Here is a 26,150-nt window from a genome sequence, read left to right on the forward strand (position 1 = left end):
TTTTATTCTTTATTATCTACACACTATGAAGCAGTTGTTAAGTATCAGTACATTTTTAATTCATCATTTATAAACCATTGTTCTTACATTAATACACATTAGTAAGTCATTTATAAACATAGTAATACATGTTGTATTCTTTATTAATAAGCTCATCTATAATGTGCTTAATAATTGTATTTTCATACTCAGTTCACTATTTATAAATGAAGTATTATTTTAATGACAAACCATTTATATATGAGTTGTTAATGGTTCATAAAAAACCATAAAAAAATTATGACGTAGGTTAACTGCCTGTTTTTTGATACTTTCCCGAGAAAATATATAAAGAATCTCAGCATAACTCGTAAATCTACCAGTGGCAAAGCCCAAAAGATGCTACTGAGACTACCCGAAAGATGCCCCAGCTAACTTTACTGGGTAAAAGCCTCACCGTTACAGACCTTGTACCGTTTCTCTGAGAGAAATCATCAATGATGTGCTTAATGATTGTATTTGATAAAAAGTGTTATTCCAATGAAAAACCATATATATGCGCCTATGGTTCATACGATCATATAGAACATTTAAGGAAATTATTTAAGTATTTTCTCTCTAAAGTAAGGACTATCTTGTCCATACAAAACATTACAAATGAGATTGTAAAAGTCTCAGTTAGGCTTCATAAGTCTCAGCTTTATTAGGGCCTGGGTTAAGAAGTTGTACATAAAAAGGTTAACACCTCTTTAGTGTCATTTTTGGACCTCTCGGCTGTCAAGTTAGCAACAATAAATATGCAACGTCCGGTTACGCTTTCAAAATTAGTGAAAAAACTAGTGACTAACATTTTGAAACAGAACGTTACTTGCGTTCCATACGCAACCGAAGAAAAAAACTCAATATTGACTTTGTGTTTAACACAGGAAAAAAGTGAAAGTATGGTTTCTGGTCAAGCCGCCCTTCTCAACCATGTCTCCTCCTTACCATAGACTGTAGCCCACATAAAAAATACGGGTCGTAAAGCAGCGCTATTCTGACCCTTGGCGCATCCAGTAGTCTCTGCTGTGTGCGCTCACTTTAGCACCCGCACCAAGGAAGAACAGAGAGAAGTGGGCTAATAAAAACGAGATCACACGGGCCCAGAAGCGGGTCTTAAGTGTAAAGACAACATCACTCGGGATTTTTGAATGCCGTCATTTGCCGAAGGAGTTTTTTCCCCCCTGGAAACTCCGGTGAGTAAAGTTTGTAACCTTCAGGAGAGAGCTAAAAGTGCAGCGTGATGCTAGCTTAAATGGGTGGGTTAAAACCACATTACTGTAAGTTAAAGGAGTCGGAGGATGTTGTGAACACAATGTCGTGAACTGTTCAACAGTATTTTGTTGTGTTGTGGTTTCAAAGTAATGTGCACACTGGTTTTTGAGACCCTGGATTGTAGCTTAGAGGTCAACTCTTCGCCAGATGCAGATGGCGAGCGAGTCCCAGAGATGATGCACCCAGCTGCTTCAGATCCCATTCAACAGGACTGACACATCAGATTACAGGACAGTGGCAGATAAGAAAGATCCACCACACGTTCATTATCCTGCCCAGGTAGAGATACAAATAACTGAAAGACACTGGACACTTTTTAGAATTATATTTTTTTTATGAAAGAGCTCTTCTTATTCTGGGGATTGTTTCAGTCTATTTCTTACCCCAACACTACTTCTCAGAACCTAGGTTGGTAAGTTAGCTAAAGTTCTACACTACAGGTGCTGGTCATATAATTAGAATATCATCAAAAAGTTGATTTATTGCAGTAATTCCATTCAGAAAGTGAAACTTGGATATTATATTCATTCATTACACACAGACTGATATATTTCAAATGTTTATTTCATTTAATTGTGATGATTAAAACTGACAACTAATGAAAATCCCAAATTCAGTATCTCCGAAAATTAGAATATTACTCAAGACCAATACAAAAAAGGGATTTTTAGAAATGTTGGCCAACTGAAAACTATGAGCATGTACAGCACTCAATATTTAGTTGGGGCCCCTTTTGCCTGAATTACTGCAGCAATGCGGCGTGGCATGGAGTCGATCAGTCTGTGGCACTGCTCAGGTGTTATGAGAGCCCAGGTTGCTCTGATAGTGACCTTCAGCTCTTCTGCATTGTTGGGTCTGCCGTATCGCATCTTCCTCTTCACAATACCCCATAGATTTTCTATAGGGTTAAGGTGAGGCCAGTTTGCTGGCCAATTAAGAACAGGGATACCATGGTTCTTAAACCGGGTACTGGTAGCTTTGGCACTGTGTGCAGGTGCCAAGTCCTGTTGGAAAATGAAATCTGCATCTCCATAAAGTTGGTCAGCAGCAGGAAGCATGAAGTGCTCTAAAACTTCCTGGTAGACGGCTGCGTTGACCTTGGACCTCAGAAAACACAGTGGACCAACACCAGCAGATGACATGGCACCCCAAACCATCAATGACTGTTGAAACTTTACACTGGGCTTCAAGCAACGTGGATTCTGTGCCTCTCCTCTCTTCCTCCAGACTCTGGGACCTTGATTTTCCAAAGGAAATGCAAAATTTACTTTCATCAGAGAACATAACTTTGGACCACTCAGCAGCAGTCCAGTCCTTTTTGTCTTTAGCCCAGGCGAGACGCTTCTGACGCTGTGTCTTGTTCAAGAGTAGCTTGACACAACGAATGCGACAGCTGAAACCCATGTCTTGCATACGTCTGTGCGTGGTGGTTCTTGAAGCACTGACTCCAGCTGCAGTCCACTCTTTGTGAATCTCCCCCACATTTTTGAATGGGTTTTGTTTCACAATCCTCTCCAGGGTGCGGTTATCCCTATTGCTTGTACACTTTTTCTACCACATCTTTTCCTTCCCTCGCCTCTCTATTAATGTGCTTGGACACAGAGCTCTGTGAACAGCCAGCCTCTTTAGCAATGACCTTTTGTGTCTTCCCCTCCTTGTGCAAGGTGTCAATGGTCGTCTTTTGGACAGCTGTCAAGTCAGCAGTCTTCCCCATGATTGTGTAGCCTACAGAACTAGACTGAGAGACCATTTAAAGGCCTTTGCAGGTGTTTTGAGTTAATTAGCTGATTAGAGTGTGGCACCAGGTGTCTTCAATATTGAACCTTTTCACAATATTCATATTTTCTGATACTGATTTTGGGGTTTTCATTAGTTGTCAGTTATAATCATCAATATTAAAAGGAATGAACACTTGAAATATATCAGTCTGTGTGGAATGAATGTATACATTATACAAGTTTAACTTTTTGAATGGAATTACTGAAATAAATTATCTTGATGATATTCTAATTATATGACCAGCCCTTGTATACTCTAACTAATGTATTAATGTTTTTTATACAAATTCTATGGCATCTTGAATAAAAAATGAGAATGAAGATAAAGTGATATTGCTGCTTTAGTAATTATATGCCACTTACGCCAAGCTTTACACCCTGATGCAGAGGATCTGTTCTATCTAGGCCGTTTGAGCAATCTGTCAGTATTCAAAAGTAATGTGTTCATAGCCAGCTATGAAGACATACTAATACCATGACTAGTGCGGTAAAACCTCTGTTGACGTCCTTTTTATAATTATTTCTGTAGTTAAATAATAATTATAGCAAAGATGGTTTTTGTTTTTATATTTTGGGATTTGGGTTCCCAGGATGGATCACATGAAGATGATTGTGGTCTTGGTGTCACTGGAAAACAAGAAAACTGCAGTAGAGGTCACTCTCAACAACAGGTGATCACAAATATAGCAAAGGAAGTTAAAACCAACACATTAATTTGTTATCTGACAGAGTTAAAGAGTCTGATCTCTTAAAATCCTACCAAAAGTTCAAAAGGTTGTGATTTTATTTATATGTTTTGGAACTCAAACTATTTGTTGTTGAAAGCTTTACCGCAACAAATCTACCCAGAGACCATTGTTTGTTTCTTTTAGGGGATATCTAAAAATGCACAACACTCACCAATAATATAAACCTTTCCTAAGTCATTGCAGCAATGGCAGCCAATAAGTGCAGTAGTGGCAAACCGCGCCCCCTTGTGTCACTTTGGTCCAACAAATTGCTATTCTGTATTCCATGTGAAAAAGCTATGTATAGCTTAATTAATAAAAAACCCAATACATTTAACAAAGTTAACGGTTGGAAAAATGTATCTTTTTAGCTATTTCTGTGTGTGTTTATTGGTTATATCTGTCTTTGATTTTGGTTTAATATTCTAACTACTATGCTATAAAACATGCTTTGTGTCAATTATTATAAAGTGGAGGGATATTATTTTTTGTCAATTATTAAAAAGATTTTAAAAAAAACAACAGATAAAAACAAAAAATCTCTTTGATCTCCACAAATATTCATATCCATCAGCTGCAACTTAAAGAAATACATCATGGTATATATTTTCATTGGAAGATGGGGACAAGGCTTAAAGTTGGACTCGAACCAAGTATTCCAATCTCAACAGCTAGTTTCACCAGCTGATTTCTGCCATGCCTGAGTTTTCAGCAGCGAGAGGAGGGACGTATATGGGTGGATCCAGTTTCTCATTGAATATTCCTGTGGTGAATTGAGCCCTGCTGCACTGAGTGATTGCTGTTCCCTGCAGTATCAATAATACAGGAGGAAGTTATTGTCCCTGTGCAGGCCACAGTATCATACAGCTAAAGCAAGTGGAGGGAGGGGGGTGGTCCTTTCACTCAGCCCTCTTGGGTTTCAGGGCCTGCAGACAGTGGTCTGACTCTGGGGAGCCTGCTGCTGTGCCTTTGCACAGGGCTCAATTGTATGTGCGCCTGGCTGAGGGATAAATGTGTCTAAACAGTGACAACCTGCAGAGTCCTGCTGGCTCAGCGCTGTTGGTAAGACTACACCCCCAACAAACCCAGAGTCAACAAGATGAGTCCCAGCTGAGAGACAGCTCAATAGGGAATCAGTCAGTGGGAGACATCAGACAGTTAGAGAATGGGATAGATATCCTGGGTGTGATTAACATGATCCAGATTTTCACCTTGTTTGAGCACCTAGCTGAGTGCTGTGACCTTCCTGCAGCCTCACGATGCTCCAAAACACTGAACTGGGAATCCATGAAACTATTTATTGTACATCCAAATACAAGCAGTGAACTGAGAGACAAGTACTTCTTTATGTTAAAGGATTACATACACCGTAGCTTAACCACACTGCTCCCTCCTTTTCCTCTGCACATTGCTATAGAAAACAGCCAACCACCATACTGTAGCATGACAAGATAACTTCTGAAATATGAAGTCAAGCATCAACCCTAAACCCCAGATACAAAAAGCAAGTGCCCCTAACAGCTAAAAGCACAGAGAGAGCGATAGAGAGAGAGAAAGAAAGAGGACACAGATGGGAGGGGTGCAGGAGGAGAGAGTGAAAGGTAGAGAAAGTCGGAGTGATGATGAAACAGAGAGTGGCGCTCAGAAAGAGGTCAGCTCTGAGCGTGTTGACACCACAGAGTTGGAGAAGCTGGCTCAAGCTTGAAAGGATTCTTAAAGAAATTAATGGGCTGTAACTGCTGGTGAGTAATGATTTGATTTTTTCTCAAATGTAAATTATTGTGAGTGATTGATCAAATTTCTATTTAAAAAAATATTTTAAACAGTAGCAGATGCATCCTTTGCTATATTTGTTAAACTGTGATCTCTTTAATAAAGAGAGCTGTATATATAACTGTGTATTTAAATATTTTACCTCATTTTCATAACTTTTCTTTGGCCACGATTTTCATCACACATGGATCTACTTTTAAAACTTCATTATGTTGTTTTTTTTAAGTTAAGTACATCACTGATACTTTTTTTAGTAACCATGCATTGAAAGTGGTATGGTGACATGGTGGCCAGTCATTAAGGTTTAATCTCCCCTCTCTGCTGGGATACTTAACTCCTTGAGTCCATCCCATCGCTGGAAATGAAAAGAAAGCAGCAACCATTTAAACACGAGGCTGTTGTGAATTCAATAGGAAAAGCAGCCTGAAGACAAAGATGTGGCACCACTGTATCACTGTGCATGTTGGCATTAGATGAAGATGGCAGAGAAAGGGCCCAGGATGGCCACTCTTACATTCACAAGCATCATAGTTTGTGCTGTGTTACTGGGACAAGGATCCCCTGAGAAGACAGGTGAGTGCATCACTGAATACAAATCTGTATGTTTATTACTACATGTGTTTATTACATGATGCTGTCTCAAGCTGTCTCTAATGGGACTCTTTCAGGAAGTGGTAAAGAAGACCAGAGAGATGCCATTCTTAAGGAGATCCTTTCAAAATGGAGTACAGGAAGTGGTTGGAAACCTCAGAAAGCTCCTCCAGAAACAAACAAGGACCAGTCTGTGCACCCTTGGGTGAGGAATATCATGGGGAGCCTTAAAACACTCGGCCTACTTCCCAGCAAGAACCTGCCTTCATTAAAAAAGCCAATTGACAGGCACCGTCTCTCTGGCTTCCTCTACAACATCTCTCTGTACCTCCAAGAGATGGGTGCTGAGCTGGAGGAGGCACCAGTGGAGCCAGATGAGGGGCAGCTGTGGGAGAAGGTGCTGCATTACTTCCTGCAGTCTGAAGGTAGCGCTGTGCTGAACCAGTGGAACGGCCGGGTGCCACCCCGACCCAGTGTCAGACTGCAGGACTGGTTTTTGTCTCTGAGGGGCAGCCCTCACTGGGACTGGCTTCTGGGGCTGCTGCAGAGTTTGATCACTCTATCAGAGCGTCAGCTCCAAAAGCCCCTCTTGACTTACTTATCTCAGAACTGGAGGACGGTGAGCGCTGTGCTGGAAGCTGTGCTCCAGGCTCTGGTCAGTGGGACTTATGGCCAGGCCAGCGCCGGCCTGCAGGGCTTCATCTGTGCTCTGAAGGGTCGTAGTGACTGCACCTTCAGTGTGAACTGGCTTCAGCAGCTGCTGCGTTTCCTTGAAACACGCAACTGGAAGCCTGTGGTCAGTTTACACCCAGCAGGGGAAGATGCTGAACACAGTAGGGGCTCAAGTGTGTTTGGACGTTTAAAGCCCTTCAGCTTGCCTCCTGAGGCCATGAGGCAGGATGGGCTGTCTGCAAATGCATCTCTGGAAGACATGATGGCCAGAGAGGATGATCCGGACTCCATGCAGAGTTTACTGTTGCAGGCGTTGTCACGCTCAAGTGGAGGAGAGCGAGGTAGCTACCTGGCACAGAAGAATCTAGCTCTGGTGCAGAGTTTGGATGGGCTGAGGAAGGGCCTTCTGCACAGGGTGGGTAGTTCTGTCTACGGTAACCTGAGAAAAAAAGTATCACGAGTAACCATGGCGCTGCTTGATGATGTCAGCAGTCTGGTGGACGTGCCACAGCCCAACGCTCAGGGCCGGTGCTCAGTTGGTGAGTATGTGGAGCAGTTGGCCTCAGAGGTTGTTTGCACAATCATAAGAGAAGAGAAGTCACTAACATTTGACAAAAAGAGGAGTTAAAAACTAAACTTGGCTCATCACACAGAACAACAGGCCTCATTCAGAGCTGTCAGAAAAGTTATATGGATTCATAAACACAATCTAATTATAGAATTAGATAATTAAGAAAGTGCACCCTCCAAATATAATTCACATTATGGATGCTCCTGTATGCGGTTGCACTTTGTGTGCTATTAATGAAATAAGTAAATCCTGCATTGTTATTCACAGAGAAAAACCCTTGTTAAGAGTCTCATACGTTTGGCCCTGGTTTCACCTGAAAGATACAGGTGACACAGTGACAGTGACTGACACTGCTTTAAAATCTTTATAATCATCCTGGCCGGTGAAAGCATCTGTTGTTAGCCCAGCCAATCTCTTTATCCTCTCCCTGATGTCAGTAACTTTATATCTTGGTCATTGTAAGCTGAGCTGCACTGTTGCATCAGGCATAGTTGTGAACTGCAGGAGCTTCCAGTTCATTTTTCCAACACTCGTTCACTTTGATTTTCCTAATATTTGCTTTTCATGTGTCTTTTTAAAGGTGACCTGAGACAACTGATCTTATGGTGAGATATTTTAGGAATATGACTCACTGTGTCACAGCAGTCCACATATTTGACAGTAAATATTAGCATAAATAGATTCATATTTCTGCCATTGTTTTGTGACTGCATATGTAGGGGGATAAGACATAATGTGACGTGGAACACTCAGGCTTTGGGCGTTAAGTCCCATGGTCTCCCAAGCTCACTCCCATTCCTGTCCTGCCCCTCCACTGAAAGAGATGAACTAAGATCACGACTAACACCAGCCCACTCATCTCCAGAAACAACCTCCTCTTCACGAATAATCTCCAAACAAAAACGGCTTCATGAACCCTCTCACCGCTCCCAGCTCAACCAGCCACCAACAGAGAGAACAAGCGAGAACAGGAACCAGCAGAAAGAGATGGAGCACTCCACCTCTATAGAAATACTGGAGGCAGCCTGTAATGAGTCAATCCCAGGCTTGACAGGCGTCTCCAACTTCACTGTGTTCTTGTACTGTAAACTGTTTGAAGGGGAGAACGGGTCAGTTGACCCTGCAGTTGCCCAGATGGGGCTCGACCTGCACGCCACATGCTCTGATGCAGCTTGGTACCTGTCGGCTGCTGAGGAGGATTTTTTCTGGGTTCATGTCTGCAGTGAGTTCTTTGCCCATGAATTCAACAACACGGTGTGTGCCAACTCCTCTTTCTGGCTGCAGAGAGCACATCAGGTAATGGATCACTCAAATGTTTTCTGGGAACTTTTTGCTAAATATCTGTTGGGTGACCAGGCATACCGAGGACATGCTACAGTATGTTGTTGGTTTTTAATCACAATTAATTCTTCTTCATTTTGACTTATTCTAACTTTAATATTTGCAGGCTGTACTGACAAAGGACTACCAATTTTTCAACCAGACAAACATAGACGACCTGTGTGTGCAGCTTTCGGGTGAGGCGACAGGAAGTCCAGGACCCGATGAGAAGTGCCTGGCACAGTTGGGCAGCAGGTTGCTCAGTGCCCAGGCTTTCAGAGACTGCTTCCTGCCCAACAACTCTGTCCTGGTCTCAGCTTTGTGCGGGAGAGAGTCCCCGGACTTGCACCAATCCTTGCCAGAGGGCAGCTGGGCCGCAGCGTACTGCTCCAAAATACACAACTTCTCCCATGTTGACACCATAGAGGAGACTTGTCAGTACAGGATGTGGGCTGTGCATCAATTCACCAACTCCACCCTTCTGGAGCTCTGTGAGCAGACACCCGGGCTGAGAGAGTACATTTGTCTGAATGCCATACTCTACAATCAGCTGTTAAGATTGATGCCTCAGTTTGCAGATGTCTGTGCTGATCTGCAGGCAGAAATGGAGGACAGGAAGTGCTTCCTGCAGAGGTTTTTTGACATGCTCCCAGCGCCATATGAGTTTGACACATCGCAGCTATGTGTGGACCCAGCTCCACTGCTGGTGGAGGTTCTACACAAGCTGAGTGTGTGTGAGGTCGAGGGAGGGGAGCAACAGGGTTTTTTGGTAGCGCTGGGCTATTTACTGCGAGTCCTGGACTTCATGGTGGGCCTCTCTTCGGGTCTGGACGAAGGGGAACGAGAGGTGAGACAGGGTCTGGGTCAGGCCATCCTCCTCTCCAGTCTCCTTGATAACGCCTCCTGGGCCACACTTCAGCCAGAAGCCTCCATGAGTGTCCTTCACACTGTGGGAGTCTTCCTCCGCAGAGAGCGGAACGCCACTCTTAAAGAGAGCCTGCTGAGCTGCTTCAGTGTAAGATGGCTGACTGACACACACACACACACACACACACACACACACACACACATACACACACACATACACACACAAAGCAAAGAGTGAATAACCTGTTTCTGCTGTTGCTAAATCAGCCCGTCTTGTGGGACCTCATCCAGCGGGACGACAACTCATCTGCTCTCAGGGTTCTGCTGCAGGTACTGGCCTGCGCAGCTACATTCACTTTCACAGCAGATCTGCTCACTGAACTTTATATTCAGAGTGAATCACTTTGTCTCACCAGGAGTACCTCCAGATGCCAAGAGACAGCATTCGCACTCTAGTGATGTCTGCCGAAAAAGACGCTGTGAAGAGATTTCTCTCCCACATGCATCAAAGTTGGGACCAACTACAAGTTGAAACCGGCCAGGTTTGTTCACAAACTCCCAACAAAACACTATTAAGATAATTGTGCCTTTATCTCTACAAGATACAATTATTTTGACTACAGTTCTATTCTATTGCCCTTTCTTGTGCTGTCTCATTTTTATGCATTTGAATCTATGTCACAGACCATGTATTCAGTTGAACAGTTTCTGTTCTGCTCTTTTGTTTTATCTGTCAGGCATCTCAAAAAGAGTTGCAGGCTATGGAAACAATGACCGCTGCTTTCATCCACAAGTTCCCCCGAGTGACCCCAGAATTGTTTGTGGACCTTTCTCAGTTCATTCCCTTCATGTCTGTTTCTGACATCATGAATTTCCCAGCCTCCCTGATAGTCAACGACAGCGTGTGAGTTACTGACCCACGAGATGATTGCATTTACTTTGGTATGTCTTTCCTGCTGCTAATGGCTTCTGCGTTGCTCTTCAGGTTGACAGCGATTCGTGACCACAGCTCAGGGATGAAGTCGCTGCAGAAAAAGGCCTTTGTGAAAAGACTCCTGCAGTCGAGTGTGGTGGGGGATGTCCCCACGTGGCCACCATACTTTCTCAGTTCCATCCTCCCGCTTCTGCCTTACCTCCCAGTCAGTCATTTTCAGCAACTGACATCACAACAGGTTAGAGGCCATTTCACAGATTAAAGTAACTCTTAATTGTCTCTTTCACAGATGTAAGTCATCTCAGACATGGTCAGGTGATTAGAAAGACATTGTTTGGGGTTCTTACATATGTACAGATGACAAATTAAAAGGAAAACCTAAATAAATGAGTGGAGAAACAGATACTTCCATACAAGGCACAAGGACCAGAGAAAATATGTGAATTAAATGCTATGGCCTTCACAGTCACCAGATCTAAACTCAGTTTAACCCTTATGGGAGATATTGGAGAAAATTGTTCTCCACCACCATCAAACACCAAACCACCTTGCCAAGGCCCTTGTTTTGTGATTTGTCACCCAACTGTGTGTAGTTGGTGAATTTTGTTTTTAGGTTGTTTCAACATTTAATCTGTTGTCTCTTTTAGCTTACTCCTCTGGTAGAGTTGCTAGGCAACGGCAGTCTGGATGGTGTAAGGGGACGCCATGTGCTCCGGGCGCTCTTCAACAAGAAGAAGAATCTGACCAGTGATTACATATCTAGGTGAGACCTAGATACTTAATGTTTATGCATGTATGTATATCTTTATAAGAACAGCACTACAAGGCTGACGTCATTTTTCTGTACTCCAACATGTTTCAAAGGTGATGGTTCAGAGCTTCAGTTCTGCACTGTTGCTTTGTGTTTGGCCACGGTCCTATGTTTAACTAAGTTTGATCATCTGAGGACATACTTGACAGCGTGTGCCTGTTTATATGACCCCTTAGGGAGATTTTTTCTTGACATCCGTCATAGTTTGTTCAGGTGTTGGTGCGTGGTGGTGCGTGGTGTGTGGCAAAAAGAGAGGAAAAAAAAGACAGATAATGTCTTTTTGCAGGTTAGGAGTCCTTGCATGTTACTTGAACCCCGTGGATCTGGGTTCATTTCTTCAGGACTCAGCTGTGTCCTCAGCTCTCTGGCAGCAGCTGGCTCAGTGCATGTCCAAGGGGTTCATCAGTGCCAGCGGCAGGGTAAGCAGCACATGCTCTGGTCCACCATAGATTGTTTTGTTCCACACAATGTCTGACTAACTCTGTTTAACTGTTTTTCATGGACAGCTGTCCTCTTGGTTGATACCAGCTGTTCAGAACCTGAACGTCAGCAGCATGTCTCCCACAGAGCTGTCTGCCCTCAGTGGTCTGTTACCTCAGTTAGGAGCTCCCTTCCTGCTGTCAATCCCCTCACAACAACTCCTCGAAATCCTCTCACAACCAGGATTACACAGATATTCCCCAGCACAGGTCAGCAGGGAATTTGTTCCACATGTGACTTCTTGTTATAATTATCTTGGTTAAAGTTGTATTAAGTTTATTTTGTAGTTTTTTACATTAGTAAGATGATATTGTCTTCTACCTGCCATAGTTTTCAAGTGTAACTGAAAATGTCTAAAAATTAGTTGCATTTCTGTGAAAGTTTCCAAATTTGATTGAAAGTAAAGTTAAGGCAATCTCAATAAGGTGTTTTCTCTAAGATGCTACATGGAACCCTGATGCATCACCCCTTTTCACAAAAAAGAACAGGTAGCCTTGATGATGTGCTGCGGGATTTTTGTCATAACTGCAAATCTACAATGAATTAGCTTCCACATTTAAACAGGATAAACACTGATGAAATATGTGACCTTTAACCAAAATGCTGAAGTCTCTTAAAATGCCAATATTTTTGTATGGACTCTTGTTATAAAAAAAAAAAAAAAAATTCTTTCCACAGGCTTTTCAAATGTTATCCAAGATTTCCAAGGACACCAATGTAAGTACACACATTTTCAAAATGTTTTTGCTAAATTTCAGCCAAAAGCACTATCACCACTGTGTTTCTCTTTCCCTGCCAGTTCACCATGGAAAAACTGTGCAGACTGAAGGCATTACACACTGGTCTCTCCCCTGCTGTACTAAGCAGAGACCTCCAGTGGCCTGAGATCAGTGAAGCTGCCCATTGCCACTGCTGGAGAACGCTGCTAACTGAACTTAAGCCTGGCCATAGAGCCATGCTATACAATGCAATGCAGGAGGTGATTGTGCTATTATCTGTCCATGATTTTTCTTTCATTCCCTCCTTATAATTAGCTGTGACTCACCTTGTTGTCACTTGTTGAGTAGATTGACACAATGGAGGTGGAGGTTTTGGCAGTAGGTATGACTCAACATCACCATCCTTTTTAATCTTGCAGAATGTGTAAGAAGCCTAAAATGTACTGGAAAATATATCATTAAGTAAAAACACAAAAAGTCTGGCCAGTGTAACTTTAATCCTGCTAATCTGGCACTAGGGTTTCCAGAAGCTGTTCATTTGATCCACACATGTGAAACCTGCTTTGTGTTTTTTAAAGGGCTTTTAGGTCTAAATTTACAGTGTTGTTTTGTTGTCGTATGTTATCAGGCTTTACACAGAGACTTGCAGAACATCACTCATCGGGTAAACTGTCTATTACCATTTGTCCCTCTGAGGAAGCTGAAGGAAATCTTCAATGGAGAAACAATCCTGAGAGAAATCAGCCTGTACAGAGACATGCAGTGGTCACCACAGCAGGTGCACATTTTACTTTATTCTGCCTTTGTATGCTGTTTAACATTGCATTGAGATGACAACAATGGCCTGGCAGTTCTCTGACTAGAGAGGAAAATGTTAACAGCTTCAGTTTTCGGTTTCATTAATCTGCAACTCATTGGATATGCTTCAGATGAGTCTTTCAGGATATTAATACTCCATACACGTCAGACGCCATCAAGCTAATTAGTTTGGATGTCGTACAATGGTGTGGAAGAGTATGGCATAAATTAATAATAGCTACCTTAAAGGGATTTTTGTCACAGCCAAGAGTGTATTTTACTGCCTGTTCTCGCCTAACAAGACCTGGGTCAAATCAATAAACATTGCCCTTTTCCATTAGTTACTGCACTGAAATATATTGTGGCACTGAATATTAAACCTAAAATATTTTGTTTAGATAACTCTAAAGTTAATATTTTTATACATGTGTTATTAGTGTGATCACAAATTTATAAAAATAATTTTATAGTCAGTTTGAGGAATATTTTGCAAGATTGTAATTACTGGTATAATTAAACTCTAATTCCATGTGTAGGCCTGATATAATTTTAAGCCCCCTGTTGTTTCTGAAGTCAGTTACTTGAAACTGATATCTCTGCACACATATACAAAATAGTATATCTAATGTGGCACAGCCACATATTGCATTCCAAATCCAGTCTGGTCATTTTTCACTGTGTAGATGGAGTTGTACAGCTTTTTAAGAAAACTAAAAGTTTGAAGCCATCCCTAAAGCTTTAATGTTCATTTCACTTGCTGCAATAAGAAAAGGTTGGATAGAACAATACTGTGTTCAAAATGGAAAGGATTCATCATCTGGGAAACATGAATGTTGGCCATACAGCAGGTGTGATGGAATAACAAATGCCAATTACCAGGAACTCAACTTCCACAGCAGTTTGACCAGTTACTGTGAAAAATGTCTCACTCTGGACCAATATGTTGGACTTGACATCCTTAAAGTTGCTGAAGATATATTGTGAGCCAGCTGTCAAGTGAGAGGAAAAAGGTTTTCAGAGTTTTAAATAGCAATGTTTAATGAGATGTTTAATGCATCCAACGTGTGAACACAAGCAATGCCAACACCAAATCTGAAGGACAGCATGCTTTGGTCCCTTTTATGTTTCTGTCTTACTCCTAGTTCCTGTAGGTTTCTCTCTTAGGTCATATTTAGCTAGCCTTAACCTAGAACAACAATTTCTATCTGATGTTTATTCTCCAGTGCTACATCATACTGGAATCTCTTACAGTCAATGAGTTGTACTCTAATCTGGGGAGTCAGTAAATTCTTGTGAACATTCTAGTAAAATGCAACCTTATAAGATTCCCAGAGAACACCGACATCTGCTATCCTGAATCCTGAGCTACTGTCTCTACCTAATCTGTCAAGGACAGTTGCATGAGAGAAATAACTAGAGCTGGAAGGTCAGTTAACATCAGCTAATGACTCTAAGCTAGACCTGTCTTACCTTTCCCTGTTACATCAATCTAGCCCCTTAAGAAATATCTTTCACCCAGAATCTTTGAAGCATCAAACACTCACTCCCCATAGGCTTGAAAGCTGGGTTTTAAAAGTGTATTTTGAAGGGAATTCCAATAGTGACCACTTCTTACAATCAACAAAGTATCAAAACAGCTGAAATGTCTCAAAGCAATCCTGCAGCATAAACATACAACACTTAAAAAGGACCATACCAGTGTTTTGGAAGGTTTTAGCTCATACATTTTTGAGTACCTTTTGACTCATAGGCAACCATTGGTCTAAGCTGTTTTCAGAACAGAATTAAAATCATCTTGCAGTTATATTAAACTACTACTGTTGGTCTTTTATAGAAACTACCATTTAATTTAGCTTCTTTGATTAAAATGTATTTTACTTTTAGGTAAACCACAGTCAAAATGCTAATTCTGACACTTTTTTTCTGTCTGGACAGGCTCAGCATTTATTCAAAATGATCCATAATTTTCAAAACATTACCAGCAAGATGGTGAGGTAAGTTGGATGTATTACACCAGAACATTCAGATCTAGGCTGTATTAGTCATTAAGTCATTTTACCTGCAAACTGAATTAATAACTCACAACAAACAGATCCAGTCGCAGTTTATATTCAGGTCAGATACTCATTCAATAAACAATGCCCTCTCTTTTTCTTGCAGGGAGCTGGGCCATATAGCCAGTGGATTGAGTTGTGACAGTTTGAGGCTTTGGAGCAACGATACAGATTTTGTAGAGCTGCTTCAGTTTGTTAGCGAGCTGCCTGGAGGCGTGAGACCTGCTCTGGTGAGGAACAAATACTTTAGCAACCCTCAGACTCTTTGTCAGAGTCTCTGATACACAGCCATGATTCATTAGTTTATTGTTGTTATGTTTCAGTAAAAATTTAAAACTTATGTTTAATTCTAACAAGTTCAGATGTGTTTTGGCTGTGTCACCAGCGCAAATGTATCGTAGACGAGCTGAGGAAACAACCTGAACTCAACCTCAGTGCTTTGAGTGCTGCATTTGCTGCAACATTACCGTTAGTTATCTCCTTATTAAACATGTATTTTGTACTTTACATACATATTTATCCACAGATGACTACATTTACACCTCTGATCTATTCTTTTCCAGTGTGACGATGATAGAGAACCTCTCTAATGCATCCTTCAGAACCATTCTGGGCTACATTCAGGCACACTTTGCTGATTTCCTCAGGCTGCCACGTTACAAGCAGACGAATTTAGCCGAGAAAGTTGTCTCTGAGCTGGTAAAACACCATTGTGAACTAATACTGTATTTTCTGCATATCCTTACATGTTGAACATGAGTTGATGTATTGCTACATGTATGTTTTAGGTAGAAAAGTGTGATCAAAAACCAGTTGCTGCATGTAATTAATAAACATCATTAAGTAAAAATAGAAATCCTAAATCTCAGGGTAATTAAAATGATAAACCAGCAACATGAGAATTCAGAGGAAAATGAGACTCAGAGATGCTATTTCTGGTTAAACTGAATCAGGGCTTGCGTCAGTGATGGTGAGTCATGTATTTAATCTATATTAATAAATTAATGGAGCAGAAAGAGCCAACTACATTTGTTGGTTCAAGCTTTAAGCACACACACACACACACACACACACATACAAAGAGAGAAACAAAAAGAAATTCAGAACTGAACCTCCCTCATCCTCTCAACAGCTTTTCACACAAGTGAAGTTACGTCAGTGTGAAATCCCTGTAATCCAGGTCCACTGACTGTACATGGTGCTCTGCAGGGCTCTTCTCAGGCCGAGGGAGAGATTGATGGCACCACTCTGGATGTCCTGGGGCCTTTACTGCCTTTCTTGGACCGGGACAGTTTGGCTCTGGTGGACAGAAGAGCTGTGGCTCTGCGGCTGGAGGAGATGAGAAGTTTCTGCCTTCCTAAACAGGCTCTGAGAGATATTAGTGCCCTGCTCACTCAGAAAGACCTGCTTGGGTAAAGGACCACATCTTCTGGAGAAAATGACAACATGTCGGTTCTGGGTTAATGATATATCAAGAGATTCATTTCATTCATTATTTTTTTTATGAAGTGGTGTGTGGGCTATACACAAAATTTGGACAGAAGCATTAAAAATTTGTCTACTTTTAGGGAAAAAACACATAAAAGAAGACATTTTTATGACATTTGTGTGGCATGTATGATACAAATATTTTGACAAATTGCAAAACTGAAAGAGGAAGCTGCATGCTGTGGCTATAACGCGTTTCTGAAAACAAACATTGACTTAAAGGCTGAAAGCTGAGCATGGCTTTTTTAAATTCAAGGAAATCTTTCAGGGTGGCTGTTCATGAACACATCTAAAACTAAAAGTCTACAGCCACACTGGTGGCTCTGTGAGGCTGTACTTTGCAACAGTGGTGCTTTGAGCTTAAAGCTAACCTCGGCATGCTAAAATGCTCACAATGACAATGCTAACACGCTGATGTTTCTAGGCGTAATGTTTACTGTCTGAGTTTGGTGTGTTAGCATGCTAACATTCGCTAATTAGCAGCTGAGGCTGATGGTAACTTCATTAGTTTTGTAGGCATATTTGTCATAAACCAAACAGACGAATTTAAATGTTGACATTATGATGGCGCGAGTTAAAAAGATACCAAAGTTACATGTTTGTACCAGATTTCATGGAAGTTCATCTAATATTTGTTGAGATATTTCACTCAAAACCACAAATGTAAACCTTTTGGTGGCGCTAGAGGAAAAGTCAGGTGATGACCAAAGTCATTAGGATTTATCCTCCGAGGAGCATTAATGTCTGTATAATATTTCATTGCAATCCATTCTGTAATATAAATGTGGTGGACCGATTGCCCGACAGGCAGACAGATATTGCCATCCCTACAGCCAGACGCTGTTGACTGGGCAGAAATTCACATATAAGTGAATATATAACTGACCTATGAATTTTGATAATTATTGGAGGTAATGATTTAAAAGTTGTTGAAAACAAAACATCATCCACACCTGTCAGCATAGAGCAGTAGAATAAAAGTAATAGAGTAGAATTGTTTGTATGCAGTCTAAAAAACATGAAATGCCTGAGCTTTGTCCTTGCAGTAAGACATTGATTTCATAAAACAACGGTATTGATTAGATATGTGTACTTGTTTGCCAGGGAGCCATCAAAATGGCAAGTTGGGGATGTCGAACATTTGGGCAGGCTGGTGTTTTCTCTCTCAACAAAGCAGATTAACTCCATCCCGCTGGTAAGCACCCAAGATCATCAAACCATGCAAATAATTAATTTCATTGTACTTTCACTGGTTTCAAGACATCTCCTGACAAGCATGAATAAATAACATGTCCCCCCTGTGCAGACAGTGTTGAATAAAGACACAGTGGAGCAGGTCCTGGTGGGTCAAAGTCACTGGGAAGACAGTGTGGTGGGTGGACTCTGTCTGACTCAGTGTATGGACCAGCGTCGTCTGAGGCAGCAGACTCAGAGTCTCATTCGAGGGATTGTCAAAGCACGAAGCAGGAGGGCAAAAGGTCTGTAATCTACCAGTGACTGTTATTATTCACCACTCCACTTGTGACCTACACAGTAAATATGTTTCTGTATAAACTGTGATCTGTTTGTGTAAGTTCTTATTTGAATTCACTGGTGTCTCATCGAGCAGTGCCAGTACCAAGCTGTGCAGACATCAGAGGGACGTTTCCTTCAGCTTGGACGTCCACTCAGCTCAGCCGAATGTCACAGGAGGATCTGAAACAGTGTGTAGAAGTTTTTGCTCAGGACGCTTCAATGAGCTCTGAGCAGCGCCGAGCATTATGGTTGAAACTCAGGCAGGTCAGTAAAACTCTGCCTGTGAAAAATGGCAAATTCCCATGGATTATACAGACACTATTTGGGTTAATCACTTACAATAAATATATATATCTATCATTTTGCCCCAGTTAAGATCTTATCTAAACATCAGAACATAATTCTTGGTAAAAAAAAAGGTAATCAAAATTTGACTTGTGGTGTCTGAGTGAGATGTAACTTTGAAGATAAAAAGTAAGAAGAACAATGAACAGGCTGTCGCATCCTGGCTGATAGTCTCCAACCCTGAGAGAAAAGCAGTAAAGCATGAGTAGTGTTTTAATAGCAACATAATCTGTGGTTGAAAAATGTTCTGCTTCTCCATTCGATCCAGTTATTTAGTCCGGTGAAAGAGCTGAGAGCACATCAGGTGCTGGCTCTGGGCTCACTGGTGACTGAGATGGGGGAAAGAGAGCTGCACGATGCCAATCTCACTGATCTGGGTGTGTTGGCACATCTGGGGACGCTGACGGACTGGAGCCCTAGAAAGGTGAAATTTTTCATTCTGATGTAAAAGTTAATGTAAGGATCTCATGCTGAAGACTTTCACATGTTTTCTCAGATGAGAGCAGTGGTTTTAGGTGTGATGCGGAAACGCAAACTGAAAGTGGAGCAGTTAGCAGCTGCTGATCTGGCAACATGTGGCCATCTGATCTGTGGTCTGTATCCCTCAGAGATCAAAAGACTGAGCCCGTACAACCTCAGGTCAGTCAAATACCTTGCATATATTCATTCACTTTTTCTAGCACATCAACACTTGCTTAATAATTGCCAGCTATAAAAGAAGGCTCACACTCAGCAAACTAATAAGACTTCAGAGCAACATGAGACAACCAACAGAGTTGCAGCCACTGCAAAATGATCCAAAATAATATAAATAAAGATGGAGATATACAGTCCAAAGGAGTTGACAACTACTGCTAATTTATACACAGTAATATTAAATATATTGTGCAGCTACATAGCAGTAATTCACTTCAGAAGTGATGAATCCCTCCAAAGCTAAAACACAACCACTTGCTTGTGGTTTTCAGAGAGTAATTAAAGAAGTGGTATTATGCTTTTTGGCTTTTCCCTTCTCCTTTATTTAGTTATATTTCTTTTTTGTGCATGTAACAGGTTTGCAAAGTGAAAAAGCCCAAAGTCCAGCCCAAAGGGAGTTCCCATCTCCCACAGAAAGCTCTGCTCTGAATCGCTTGAAAACAGCTCGTTTGTAGTCCAGCCCTTCACTTCCTTTACTTGTGACGTCACAATGAAAACACATCATAAAGCTTGCCAAGCGGCTAGCGGGGTCAGGCACGCCCTCAAACCAAGCTAGTCTGAGGGGAGACCCTTTGGCTCAACTCGCCTTTGTTTGGTTTACCACTGTAGAAATGTTGTATGTTGTCCATCGAGGTTCCAAGCGAGCTGAGGGATACTAAAACGTGAACACGTGAAAATACCACAGACTGCTGATTGGATTTAATTTTAGTAGGAGGTGATTTTAATAGGGCACCTGATGATTGGTGTGACAGAAGCCCATCCAAATTAACAAATCACCATTATAATCCAGTGCTATCAAATTTTTGTAAAACCCTCTCACTTGTTGATATCTGGAGAATCAAGAATCCGCATGTTATTCAATTTTCATGGATAAAGCCTAATGGATGTTACAAGTCTAGAATCGATCTGTGGCTTTTAACTACTGAATTCGCAGAATATGTATCAGAAGTATCTATAACAAGTGCTCCTTTAACTGATCATTGTTTATTACACCTCTATTTAAAACCAGAAACGAGACCTAATAACAGGAATGTTTATTGGAAATTTAATGCTGATTTGCTGAAGTCTGAAGAATACTGTAATAGAATTAGGGATTTAATGTTAGAGATCAGATTTGATTCAACAATAGGAAGTTACAGCAATAGGTGGGAATTCTTTAAATTTAAAGCTAGACAAATCTTGATTAAATTTTTGGAAAAAAAGAAGTAAAGAAATGAGGGAAAAAGAATTTAAATTAATACAAGAAATTGACGAATGCTGTAAGGAGACACCAATGTCAGAGGCAGTCAGAGCTACATTCATAAACCTTCAATCTAAATTGGATGAGCTGTATTTGAAAAGAGCTCATGGAGCCTTTATCAGATCAAGAGCCAAGTGGATAGAAGAGGGAGAAAAAAATACTGCATATTTCTGTGGTTTGGAGAAAAGAAGACAAGAGAGAAATACAATTAACACGCTCATGATTAATAATTCAGAATGCTCAGACCCTAAGCTAATTTCTGAAGAGGTTCATAAATTTTATGCAGACCTTTACTCCTCCTCTTATTCCAGAGAGGATGCTACTGCCCTCTTTGAGATTATAAAAACCCACACTCCTACAATCAGTACAGAATTTTTAGAGTTGTGTGAATCCGAAATTGAAATGTGGGAACTGAACAATGCTCTTAAATGAACTTCATTAGGAAAGACTCCAGGGCAAGATGGTTTATCTACAAATTTTTATAAATTTTTCTATGAAGATATTAAAGACCTATTATTTTTTGCTATCCATATATTAACACCTACTATGAAACAAGTGCTGATAACTCTTATTCTCAAACCTGGAAAAGAAAAAATATATATAGAAAACTTAAGACCCATAACATTATTATTTGCCCATATAATTGCTAACAGGTTAACAGAGGGTATAGCACAAATTATTAGTGAATCTCAGTCAGGTTTCCTTAAAGGACGATCTATTCACAACAATATCAGACTGGTGTTAGACTTGTTAGATTACAGTGATAGAATTCAGGATGACGGCTTAATTTTGTTTTTAGACTTTTGTATAGCCTTTGACAGTGTTGAACATCCTTTTATTTTGGATACACTGGAACATTTTTGGGCGGCACAGTGGTGCAGTGGTTAGCACTGATACCTCACAGCAAGAAGGTTGTAGGTTCAAACCCCGGTTGCCCCAGCCTTTCTGTGTAGAGTTTGCATGTTCTCCCCATGTCTGCATGGCTTCTTGTGACGTGAAGAGAGGAATCCATCAAGGTTGCCTAGCCTTTGCTTTTCAATTTGGTTGCAGAGATATTAGCCATTATGTTTAAGAACACTGATGAAATACAACAGTTGAATGTTTTGGGAAGCTCATTGATTATTAGTCAATTAGCAGACGATACTACCCTCTTCCTAAAAAATGCGATTATCTCTTGTTTTTCAAAAGCCTCAGGTCTTTACTTAAATTTGAATAAATGCGAATTGATGGCACTCCATGATCACACTTTAACATCTATTCATGGTATACCAATTAAGAATGACGTCAAATATCTGGGGATTACCATTTCTAAGGATCTTAGTTATAGAGAGAAAATTAATACAGATAATATTCTGAAAAAGAGCAAAACGATTTTAAATACATGGCTGCAGAGGGACTTATCTATATTTGGTAGAATTTTACTAAAATGGAAGCCATATCAAGACTTATTTACCCAGCTTATTCAATGGTTATCCCTGATAATGTAATTAGAACAATCAATCAGATTATTTTCAAACATCACTATATTAGAAAAGATGACATTGTTAAGTCTTTGGAAGAGGGTGGGTTGAATGCAATTGACTTTGATCCTATGAATGGTACTTTAAAGCTAAAATGGTTACAAAGTTTTATAAACCAGTATGAAACAATTTGGTTTAGTTTACCTTCAAAAATTTTTATGGACTTCGGAGGTATAGAATTTCTATTGAAATGTGATTTTGAAATTAGTAAGCTGCCAATAAGGTTATCTGTATTCCACCAGCAAGTCTTCCATTATTGGAAACTGATCTATAAACATAACTTTCCCCCTCATAACTCACCAATTTGGAACAATCGATGTATTCTGATAAAGAAAAAGTCAGGGAATATGGTCTATTCAACATCTAATGGATCACAGAGGTAACCTACTGGACTATGATGAGTTTAGGCATAAATACAGTCTAATATGTACTAGTAGAGAATACTGTGCTGTGATCGGAGCAATTCCAGAAGCTCTTATTCACATGGTTAGGGGGGCCTTAGTATACACATCGATGGTACTTAACCTTCCCACATTGTCTATTGAAGCATGCTCTTTTTTGGATGAGAAATGTAATAACAAGTTTTTAAAATCTTCTCTAACCAAGGAATGTTTTCCATCGCCTCTTAAAGGAAAATATATATTACAGAAATACACCCCTGTGAACTCTAAGAGAATTAGATGTGAATACCCTAGTTTCCCTATACCACCTAAAGCTGAAGAAGTACATTTCAAAATAATGAATGACATATATCCCTACAAAGAATTTTTATGACTAAGATTCAACATTGACTCTAATGAATGCGTATTCTGCAATACAGAAATAGAAACAATTGAACATTTAATGTTCTCTTGTAATATTTCTAAACTATTTTGGGAGGACTTCCAATATTGGCTATTACATAGTAATCTGACCATATCAGCCTTGACTTATAGTAATGTTTGATTGGGTCTTATAATGGAGGACAGAAAACTGGAATTTTTATACGACAACCTGATAATTTTAGCGAAGTACTTTTTACACAAATGTAAATTCTTAAAAAACAACCCACATTTCACTGTTTTTCTGAAAGAGCTATCTGTCTACTAAGATTCAATGAAGATAGTTAATTCCAAGAAGGCTATATTACTTTATATACTTTTGTTAGATTTGTCATTTAATTGGACCCCAACCAGAGGTTAAAATGGATACTTATTTTTTACTTTTTATTTTTTTAATTCCTTTCTAGTAATGTTTTGATCATTTGTTTGTTCCTTTCCTATTTTCTAGCTGTTTGTGTAGTCTATAAGTGCACTTGAACTTGAACTTTGCACCTTATTTTCTATGTACTTAGTCCTGGATTATGTTTTTGTCCTAAGGGGCTAGAATTGTTGGTTTTGTATTATGCAAAATAAATAAATAAATGGAGAAAAAAACCCCAAAACAAACAAAAAAAAAACTTATACCATCTGGCTAGGTTACGTCGCGGTCTAGAGCAGCTTTGATTTGGATCACACTACCTTGTTTCTTACGACCCGCCCTTCTCTGCTTCTGATTGGCTAGTAGTCTTTACCTGGGACCTGCGCATATGCAACTCTGCGCAATTTTGTACAAGTAAGATACATCACTCTGTAGCTCAAGAGCGGCGCGTACAACACATAAGGTGAAAAGAGGAGCTGCAGCAATGTGCAGTATGAAAATTAAACCATGTAAACCTGTTCTGGTACAACCTCTAATTAAGATTTTGAACCTGAAAATGAGCATAATACCACCTCTTTAATTGATTTCACATCCACTTGCAAACAGACGCTAACTAACAGGAGGCTGGTGCACATTTTTCAGCAGCACAAACCTCACGAAAATATTTCGCACACCCTCAGAAGAGAATGATCTTCTTCCTCCAACTGCAGTATGGCTGTCCCGTTCCTGCGGGAGATGTCCCTGCCATGCACAGAACAGCAGATGGAGGTGTTGACAAGCCGTTTATCCAGACCTGAGGCCTTTGGTCCAGTCAGCGCCTGGGGACCAGAAGTTTTCACTGAAATTGGGACATTGGCAGGTACAGTAGAACATAATATCCCTGGGGGTATAAACTTTTTACAATCAACTTAAAAAAAAATTGTTTTTCGGTAGGTGGATGGGAGGAGGAAATGACAGCTCTTGGATGGATAGGTGCAATTAAAAATACCCTTGAGGGTATAAATGTTTAGGAGAACTTCTCCTGTGATTTGATATGAGAAACATTAATTTTCTGACTACAGCGTATGTGTCTCCGTCCAGTGGGCCTGGAGGACATGGTGCTGTCAGCTCTGGTACAAGAACAAGTCGAGGGAATCACCCCTGAAGCCATCGCACTGATGTCACCAAAACAAATGGCAGTGAGTTTCACCCATAATTTTAGGGGTCCACACAATTTTGAGATGTTATATTTAACATATAACAGTTAGTCTCATAAAGTGTCAAAGAGAGGATTCAACTAGCCTTTTTCATTTAGACATTTTAACATGTTACAGTAGAAAAAGCACAGCTGTAAATGATAAGATGAATGATGGCTGAATTAAATGTAGCTGCTTCACCTTCAGGGTCCTGGTATTGTGTGTTCTGGTCCACTCTTACACTGTCATGACTTTCTGTGACCCTTAAATACAACAGAGCCATTGCTAATGTTAACACCTGTGCTTTTTGTAGTCAAAATGTCAAAACAGATATTTTAGTTATTTTTTCAAATCATAAAATGACCTTCTTTTTTTCAAACGGGGAATTTGTAGATGCACACTAGCTGCCAAATTTTACATATTTTCCATCACAATAATGGTTGCTATTAATTTACAAACGTGTTTCATAAATGTATTAATTTTTTATGCTTTCAACAAATAGAGACATAAATTAGGTATTTGTCATGATATGATATACTAAAGGTTATATAAGACAATTTTTACAAATTAAATGATTGATTACTTATCTCTTAATGACGCTGACCTACATCGTGACAATGTAAAGGAAAAACAAAGAGCCACATTAAAACAGAAAATCTCAATGAATTGGAAAATAAAGGCTCAAAGACTTATTAGCAATGGAGAAAGCAGTTTATGCCCTCAAACAAAATCATACTGGATAAAGTGAATTGAGGACACATAGATAATAAATGTTGAGAAAAAGCTGCAGTAAAAAAACATGTCAAATGTATGATTTGATTTGGGAAGAAAGATACGGACAGTACACCCTACATTTTGTATATGTACTGTGTGTGTTTAATGTTGAGACATGTTCATTTGTCATGCTCTGTAACAGGAAGCTGCACTTAATTTTCATTGAAAGCACAAATTTGCACATTTTATGGTAAATTGGTTCAATTTTCGTAACAAAATTTAAAAAAATGTCAAAGGTTTCCACAAAAGGATATTATCTCTTCATGCAGCTTGCCTCCTCTTGAAGTGTCATGTAGGAGTGAGTTAGTATTTGGGTGTGTGATTGAAAGGTGGCATTCAGTGCAGTGCAGTTGTCGTGGCTGAGCGCTGAGCAGGCGTGGGCTGTGTCCGAGGAGCAGTGGGAAGAGCTGGACACCGAGCAGAGACACGCTGTCGGACTGGCTCGATACGAAGGAGACGTCCTGCTGGAGCTGAGAGGTGTGTCTTGAAAAATGAGGGTGATAAAATGTCTTTTTAATAACCTCCTTCATAATGAGTCTGTTATAGTTATGTGTTTGTGAGCACATATACTTTTATTATAGTTCTACCTGTTACCACTAACCAATAGGATTTTTATGTTGTGTTTATAAGGTGATGATTCAATGTTTGTCCGCTTCCACAGGGAGAAACTTGGCTCCAGCAACCCTGAACGCAGACTGCTTCATTGTACGCTCACTGGGTCTGTGCCTCTTGTTTTATCAACTAATTTAAAATGCTGGAACAAATTTAATTGCCCCTTGACCTCCCTTGGTATCATCATATTTGTACTTGAATAAATATTTTGAATGGG

General features: G+C 40.3%; 1 protein-coding gene across 1 annotated transcript; it reads left to right on the forward strand.

Annotated features, from left to right (window-relative positions):
* Positions 1–6,045: 6,045 nt before the first annotated feature.
* Positions 6,046–26,150, forward strand: LOC123959032 (stereocilin). Its single transcript, XM_046032863.1, has 29 exons — positions 6,046–6,145; positions 6,241–7,374; positions 7,987–8,011; positions 8,126–8,702; positions 8,854–9,741; positions 9,861–9,923; positions 10,010–10,135; positions 10,331–10,497; positions 10,579–10,765; positions 11,175–11,290; positions 11,625–11,757; positions 11,845–12,027; positions 12,497–12,535; positions 12,618–12,797; positions 13,166–13,315; positions 15,271–15,329; positions 15,496–15,619; positions 15,775–15,857; positions 15,953–16,088; positions 16,599–16,801; positions 17,982–18,072; positions 18,184–18,355; positions 18,487–18,656; positions 19,006–19,161; positions 19,234–19,376; positions 24,083–24,231; positions 24,453–24,550; positions 25,651–25,798; positions 25,983–26,150. The coding sequence occupies exons 1-29, from the start codon at positions 6,046–6,048 to the stop codon at positions 26,069–26,071; spliced, it is 5,889 nt and encodes a 1,962-aa protein (XP_045888819.1). The 3' UTR covers positions 26,072–26,150.

The sequence above is a fragment of the Micropterus dolomieu genome, linkage group LG20 (genome assembly GCF_021292245.1).
Source record: "Micropterus dolomieu isolate WLL.071019.BEF.003 ecotype Adirondacks linkage group LG20, ASM2129224v1, whole genome shotgun sequence".
In the NCBI taxonomy this organism is placed as follows: Eukaryota; Metazoa; Chordata; class Actinopteri; order Centrarchiformes; family Centrarchidae; genus Micropterus; species Micropterus dolomieu.

Excerpts from the sequence above, each read along its gene's own strand:
- LOC123959032 (XM_046032863.1), top strand. The coding sequence starts at position 6,046 with ATGAAGATGGCAGAGAAAGGGCCCAGGATGGCCACTCTTACATTCACA. Across the intron at positions 11,758-11,844 it reads TCATCAGTGCCAGCGGCAGG|CTGTCCTCTTGGTTGATACC; the intron begins GTAAGCAGCACA and ends TTTCATGGACAG. Across the intron at positions 25,799-25,982 it reads CGTCCTGCTGGAGCTGAGAG|GGAGAAACTTGGCTCCAGCA; the intron begins GTGTGTCTTGAA and ends CCGCTTCCACAG.